The sequence below is a fragment of the Myxine glutinosa genome, chromosome 14, assembly GCF_964187855.1.
Source record: "Myxine glutinosa chromosome 14, kmMyxGlut1.1, whole genome shotgun sequence".
Taxonomy (NCBI): Eukaryota; Metazoa; Chordata; class Myxini; order Myxiniformes; family Myxinidae; genus Myxine; species Myxine glutinosa.
The window spans coordinates 24550951-24559248 of record NC_136274.1 but is presented as its reverse complement, the minus strand read 5'-3'; the positions used below and the strand labels follow the sequence as shown (position 1 = coordinate 24559248).

The 8298-nt window shown below is 41.4% G+C and overlaps 1 protein-coding gene across 2 annotated transcripts in view; it reads right to left on the bottom strand.

Annotated features, from left to right (window-relative positions):
• Positions 1–3867: 3867 nt before the first annotated feature.
• Positions 3868–8298, bottom strand: part of LOC137439505 (zinc finger and BTB domain-containing protein 16-A) — a 51307-nt gene continuing 46876 nt past the window's right edge. For both annotated transcript variants that reach the window (XM_068135306.2, XM_068135305.2), the window contains one exon: positions 3868–6827. In XM_068135306.2, coding sequence (XP_067991407.2) covers positions 6598–6827 — 230 coding nt within the window. In that variant the 3' untranslated portion in view covers positions 3868–6597. The remainder of the gene's footprint in view (positions 6828–8298) is intronic.

Sequence of the window (8298 nt, the reverse complement as noted above, 5' to 3'; positions counted from 1 at the left end):
GCTCTACCTTTGACTCATCTGTCCAGAGCACATTGTTCCAAAAGTGCTGGTCTTTGCCTACGTGTTCATTGGCAAACTTTAGTCTTGCCCTGATGTTCTTTCTGGACAGCAAAGGTTTCCTCCTGGCACACCTCCCATGTAGATCAAATTTGTGCAGCCTCTTTCTAATGGTAGACTCGTGCCCTTTGACATCAACAGTGGCAAGAGCTACCTGTAGGTCCCGTGATGACATTCTGGGGTTCTTCGAGACTTCTTTCAGCTTCTTGCGGTCTGCTCTCGGGCTGAATTTGCTGCGGCGGCCTGGCCTGAACAAGTTGGCAGTTGTTTGGAATCTTCTCCACTTGTAGATGATCTTCCGGGCATTCGAATGATTGATTTCAAATTGTTTGGAGATCTTTTTAAATCCCTTCCCAGACTCGTAGGCATCTATAACATTCTTTCTGAAGGCCTCAGAGAGCTCTTTTGATCTAGGCATGGTGACGCCACACACTTCAACAACAAAGAGCAAACCAAACTAAATGTCTGAGGTTTAAATAAGACAGGTTCCTCCAAGATCCTCTCTAACGATGTTCTAATCATTTACACCTGAGCTGGTGCACCTGATTCTAATTTTAGATATTTGAAGTAGTGATAAATGTCGGGGTGTACTTACTTTTTCCACATGCGAAATTTGCATTGATGTTTATTTAAATTATACAATGGACTACAAAATGTAAATGTTTCATGATATTTGTTATATTATATCACCTTTATCTATCAATATTGTTGAAATGAAGATCAAATAGCTGTATGTTGAAATATGTTGAAAAAGTCAAAACTTTACATGGGGTGTACTTACTTTTTCACGTGACTGTATATGCGTGGACATGGCTTGACATGCTAAGGTGCAGTGGTGCTGTGAATTGGGCTCGGATTCATCTTTCTGTCCGTGGACACGGCTCAACATGCTGTGATATTGGATCTCGCCCATTATAAAGGGAAAAGGAGGAGAACAAGACATATCACCCATCTTGGTGGGGGTTACATACAGTATATTATATATTGTACACCGCTCCTTTCCTATGCCATCTCCAGGCGCTGCATAACGTCATTGCTGGGCACCAAAGGGGGCTCGGCAATGACACACGCTGAAAGGGAGTACTCAGTTTTCATTCTGGTTGTTTTCTTGTTTGTTTGTTTTCTTGGTTGTCCAGGCGATATCTCAGCCATCCTTTGAGCTAGGAAACTGAAATTTCGGCACAGTAGTGAGCAAGTCCTTTCTCAAAAACGGTATTTTTTGTTTTTTGATTAATCAATTAATTGATGAGTTATTTAATTATTAGCGATTAATTAAGTACTTATTTAATTAATTAAATTTCATTTCTCTTCTGACCATTAACTCAGGCACCTTTTGAGTTAGGAAGCCGATATTTGGACATGCCAATGACCAGGTGATTTGGCTGCAAAGGCTATTTTTGATTTATTAATTAATCAATTAATCGATTAATTATTTAATTATTCGATTAATGACAAAAAATATATATATTTTTTTTTGTTACAGATTCTGATGTAATGGTGGTGGTTTATGTGTTCTAAGACCGAATTGATTAATAATTTAATTTTTTCATGATTATTATTTATTTATTTTCATTATTAATCATTTATTTATTTTCTTTCTCATTTGGCCAATATCTCAGGCACCTTTTGAGCTGGGAAGCTAATATTTGGACATGACAGTGACCAAGTGATGTGGCTATCAAGGATATTTTTGATTTATTGATTAATCATTTAATCGATTAATTATTTATTGATTAATCAATTAATTATTTATTTTTTATTCATGAGTTATTTAATTAAATTTCTAAAAGATACATCTTCAGATGAAGCACGAGTGGTTTTGTTATGCTATTAGCCAATTGATTAAGAAAATATTTTGTGATAATCTTTTATTGATTTTAATTTTACAATTAGTCAATCAATTATTGTACACCTCTCCCTCCCAATGCAGCCTCAATGAGCTGCACGATATTTAATTATTTGGCATGGGGGTGGTGTACTTTGAATATATCTGTACTTATTTTGGCCATTTTCGAATATTACACGTATATATTGTTGTGGGGATGTGATATGGGATAAAGGCAGTAACGTTGTATAGATATTTCATTATTAAATATGTAGCATTGGAGTGTCCAAGATTACATGTGTCAAAGTATGTCTAGACAAATTTTAATGGGGCCTTTAATCCTCTTGTCTCTGTTAAATGTTCCTTCAATTTGTCTCGAGCAGCTTGCAATTAGCATCTTCACATGACATGGAAAAAGCCGTTAAGGCACGTGAAAGAAGTTTGTTGATCGCAAGCTGCAATGGTTATCAGGATGGTCAAACAAGCATAAGGTCTCGCTGGAGCGGTTATCAAGATTGGCAGAGATTGCTCAAAATCAAGAGATGATAAAAGTGCTTATACCATCATCGACAGACGTTCTCCTTGGAGCGCTGGATGTGCCGAGCTTGCAGAGAGGGTTACTGAGAAGCATCTCACCGAACAAGCATCATTTCTTCTTCCTTCCTCGGTCGATGCGCAGAACAAGCAGTCACCTCCTGCCGGTACTGGAACCACACTGCTTCCAGACACTTTGCCAACGGTCTCTGTTGTGTATTTTCCCGTGTGTCATGTTTTTTGAGTGGATGGTTAACGTAACCGGTGAAATTCCGGTTTCTAATTTTTATTTATTCTAATCTAAATTCCCGTCTTCTACCGACTCCTCTCTGGCCTTGCCCCCCCCCCCCCCCCCAGCTCTCTCTGGGCTCTGTCCCGCAAATATTCCTACAGGTCCCACAAGATCTGCCTGCAACCTTCTTATGGTTAAACTGCCAAAATCAAGACTCTCTGCTCACCTTCACTCCTTCGTTCCTCTTTTCTCCCGCCTCTGGAACAAACTCCCTCACTCTCTTCAATCCCACTCCTCCCTCCAGGTCTTTAAAACAGCTGTTCACCACCATCTGTTATCTTCTCCCATCCAAAACCTTGATCTTTTCTACCCCTGCTAATTTCACCCCAATTCCACTTTTTTGAAATACCAACTTCTGTCCTGGAAGTCCTTGGTGTCCTTGTATTTTATACTTCCCCCCCCCCCCCCCCTTCCGAGCAGTGTTTGTGTGCTTCCCCTTCTCTTGTCTTCCGCTCCCTCTTTTTATATATTTTGTTTGTCTGGTTGATTTGTTTGTGAAGTCAATGTCAGCTCTTTCACGAGCCTCGATTCAGTATCCAACAAAACAAAAAAAAAATCATAACCACCTAATCTGTGTCTGATTGATTATGTTATTGCTGTTGATGCATGTTTTTCTCTCCTACAATCTCCCTCTTCCATTTATTAAATCTGATTACCTCAATTAACTTATGTCGGCTGATTCATGGTTCAACATTTGGCTAATATTCCCTGCATGGTTAAAAAGCACAATTGTGGGAAATTGGTGTCATTACCTCACAGGAGGCTTTGTAAAACTACTGCAGGACCACCTAAGCCACTGCTCGGGCTTCCATCCTGTTCCGAAGGGCGATCCGAACAGAGCGTCAGATTCTCGTTCGAGCAATCTGTACGCTGAAAACCAAAGCAAAGATTAATTTGGCTTTCCCGACAGATGGCGAATGGTCTCTTTCTACGATCCGTCAGTAAATTTGTGATCGTGCGGGTGGCGGATTTGACTTCGACCTTAATATTGCTTAATCAGGATTGGGATCGGGACGCTGGTCCGAATCTGGCGACTGCAACAATATTTATTTATTTTTGAGAGAGAAATTGGCCGCACTGTGAATATTGAATAAGTGAACCTAATATCAAAGAAGATGATGACAGGTGAGACAAAAGGTGTTTGAAACAGAAACAAAGCGTTTGTTCAAACGTTTTATTAAAAAGCCAGCAACGACTGTTAAGTACAGGTACAAACAAGGCAGTGAAATGTACAACGTCCCTCTGTCATTACAATCAAAAAGTCCTCACTGTAAAAAATAACTACGTTGTAATACTACTGTGTCTGCCTTTCAACAAATACCCCATTATGAGTCCCAGCAATGCTTAAGAAAATGTATCACAGCACCGTCATGGTAATCTACTCTCGTTGCACCGCCACGGTACTTCCACAGCACTGCCATTGTACTCTCGCAGCACTATCACAGTACTCTACTCTCACAGTACTCTACTCTCACAGTACTCTAATCTCACAGCGCTGCTGCGGTACTCTCACAGCACCGTCACAGTACTCTACTCTCATAGCATCATCACGGTACTCTACTGTCACAGCACCGTCACATGGTACTCAACTCTCAAAAGGTACTTTCACAGTACCGGAACAGTACTCCACTCACAGTATCCCTATGGTATTCTCACAGCACCCTCATGGCATGGTACATTAGCTGGGTAGTTCTCTATGATAATGGTCTGTACAGATCTCCGCATCACCAGCACCATCTTCGTACTCATACTCTCTCTCTCTCTCTCTCTCTCTCTCTCTCTCTCTCTCTCTCTCTCTCTCTCTCTCTCTCTCTGGTGGTACATTCTTTCCAGTCCTATTGTGGTGCAGTATTTTTAAGCTTCACGTGTGTTCTTTTTCTTTCCTAGTAACATGTTAGCACACATTTTCCATACCACCTCTTTGGTGCTCTATTTCAATCAAGCACTTTCTTGATAAATGCTGAACCTCCGTTGCTGCATGATCAGCACCTTTTCAATCCCAATGCAGAAACAATCTTTCTCAATGCTCTGCTCCCTCTGAACTCACCGCTGTTTTTCCATCCCCATCGTCAAACCCCCTCGCATCCCTCCCCGGACACCATTTGACATGACTGAAGGCAAAACACTTTGGTTAGACTGAAAGGCACACGAGTGGGTGTTTTGGGGAATGGTGTAGAATATTTATCTCATAAAACCTGTCTAAAGCGACCATACTCTCTCTAGCAGGCAACACAGGTGACTTCTTGAGCGAGGGTATTTAAACATTGCAAGATGCAGACACGTGTTGAAATATTTCATTTGGCCACATAACGGATGGTCACACTCTAAGGGTGGCTACACAAACGTATCGCCGACTCTTCAACGGATGTCCACAAGCAGACAATCTTGGGCAAATGCTGGACCAACCAGGGTGCGTAAAGACGCTGGCTGCTAAAGTTCAACATCATGCCGATAATACCCTCTTGGACATCTTCCATGCTGGCTGGGGTAATACTGGCCACATAATACAGTTTGTATAATTATATCTCGACAACACGACTGACTCTGTGTTCAGCTGTCAGAATCACTCATCCAAATAACATATGCACTTCAATGGACAGATAGACACTGAAAACAAGGGAGCTGGACACACACTCCAACCAACCAGACAAACTCAGAGACAAATGTGTTGTCTTACATTGAGGTAGATTGTTTGCCAAAAACAAATAATTAGAATATACAACATGGTGTCACAAGCCCATGGGTGTATTCAAGCAGCCACACGTTTTACACCGACGTGGAAACTCTCCAAGGGAACATGAACATTCCCTCTAGTCCCATGCTCAGTAAATTCACAGCTGAACAAGAAAATAAAAAAGTTTAAAAAAAACTAAACTCACTTAGTAAATGCAGCAACTGCAGTGATAGAAACAAGCAACAACAATAATATTGACGATTAGCCTTGGAAGTTGGTTTATCACAGTTTCACTCCAAAACAAGCCCCACCCACAGCGCAAGCCCCACCCACAACCAAGCCCCATCCAGCTTCATAGCTGCCCAGGAGACATTCCACATCTTATGGCTTTCAAATTCACAGTCAATGAAATACATTCATTGTAGGAGAGACAATTTTTCTGCATTTTCTTTTCTTCCCGTAAATTCACATTTAAATGACTGAGGCATGAAATCGAATTTCATGCACATCTTAAGAATGTTGTTTTTAACTGATCTGTATAAACAAGAATTTCTACATTGTACTTTGCTCTTCAACAACATTCCAACCATGTTTCATATTTATCATCGAATTCTGGAACAGGAACGCCACACCAGGCCTTCCATGCACAGTCACCTCGTTGTCGCTCTGGTGTGTTCGTTCCATTTTGAATCCACTTATTGCCATCCAATTGCTGCCATGATACCCCGTCATAACTGCCATGATACCCCATCACTTGCATTCCTCCCCAAATGGTATGGGGAATGGAAGTGACCACTTTGTCCGATCCGATGTATTCATCATCCCCACTCCTTCTACACCCTACCCCACAAATAGCAATAATCCTTACAAAACATCTCAATGTTAAAATAACAATCCATTTTATTGGCTTTCCTTGCTGATATATCTACCCATCAATCCAACCGTTACCCCCCAAACAATCTCCTTTCATCTCAAAAACTATCGACCCATTCCTTTCCTCATTCTCCATTCACTCAATCATGAACTCTCTCCAAAACGACTACAGATCAAGGGGAAAGGGATACAATTCCGGAGCTCGATTTAGAACGACATTCCCATATCCTTCTATACAATCTATGACTCACGTACACATTCTCATCCGAACTTTATAACCCGGGCTCCCTCTGGAACCCGAGGCATTGTTGACGATGACGGTCACCGTTCGCCGCCGGTCGCTCACACATAGCATAGGTAAAGGTATGCGTGTTCCAATCGCCAACCGACCGGCAACTCTGCCGGGGAGTGACCTCGCAGGTGTCGCTGCATCGCGGCCAAAGAAGAGCAGAATTGCCTACATGCGGGACACTGGTAGGGGGCGGCACCACTATGTGTGCGGAGGTGCTTGATCATCGCCGAGTAATCCCTGGATCTCTGGCTGCAAAGTTTGCACTCGAACGGCTTCTCTCCTGGGAAAAGCAGCAAGGAGGATAAAAATTGGTATGACAGGCAGCACCAGCTCTTATTGCAAGCCCCCCTCACCCCCATCTCCAAATAACAAAGGTGATAATGGAGCTGGCTGTGTGAGTATCACAGTCCATTATAGGCTGGTATTACTGTGCCTCTCTGGGAGGTTAATGAATGTACACGGTGGCCTACGGAATGACGACACAACTACCAATGTGATTGAAAAGTGTACATGTAAATCAATGTATTATTCATCAAATACAACAATACAGTAATCTCTCGATTTACGAACACCAGGTGTTCCTGAAAAGTAGTTCGGAAATCGAAAGTTTTTAAATCGGGAGCGTTTTTCCCCATAGATACCTTGTGTGTGTGTGTGTGTGTGTGTGTGTGTGTGTGTGTGTGTGTGTGTGTGTAATATATATATATGTATGTATATATATATATATATATATATATATATATATATATATATATATATATATATATATAATTAATCCATCTTGAGTTCTCCAACCTTTAATGAGCAAAATAAACAACTGCTCGACGTTTCGATCTGCAACACGAACAACCGTGCATCCACTGACCTTTCTCAAGAGTAAAGAAAAACAATTCTACACCCCTCTTATATCAAGGAAAAAGGAGGGGTGGAGACACCGAAACCACCAATCAATGCCATTCTGGAACAAACTCGTGCCATTCAAATTTAAACCGTAAATCAAACCAAAAACCGTTGAACCAACAGAAATCACATATTCGGATGTTAAATCAAAACAACCGTTAAATCAATTGTTAAATCAAACGAACCGCAACATAATTCAAATAAATCGATGAAAAACAAACAAACATGAATTATTACTTGCTTCAAGTGATGGTGGTAATTCAAATCAATTAAGCTAAACAGATATATTGTAAACATAAAAGTAATGGCCTGAGATACCGGAACGATTGTGAAATAGTGTTAGATAAAGGGAATGAGAGGTGGGAGGGGGATGAAAGGGTGGGCTAAATGTGGAGATGCATATAAAGTAACAATATACATCAAAGTGACAGCAAAAAACAAAAAACAAAAAAAACAACCCTTTAGAGGCCATTTGAGGCCTTTAGAGGCCTTTAGAGGCCAGGCCAGCAAACGAGGTACTAATTTATGTGCTTGGTAATACAGTTTCTCTGGTACGTTTCTGCATGAGAGGGACAAACGCCCATGGTAAGTCAAACACCTCCTCTGTGAGAGATACAACAGATTCCTCCACATGCCTCCAAAATCCTCCTTCTGCGTTTACTGGGGGTTGCACCCAAAATGCTGGCATTATCCCACAGGGGAACATGGCCAGCCTTCAGACCATGTTTGGCAATGGCAGATCTCTTTGGATAGTTGCACTCGAAGGCCTTGCGATGCTCGTTGACACGTTGTCGTAATGTTCTCCCTGCCTCGCCAATATATTCAGCACCACAAACACAGGGAACCGTGTA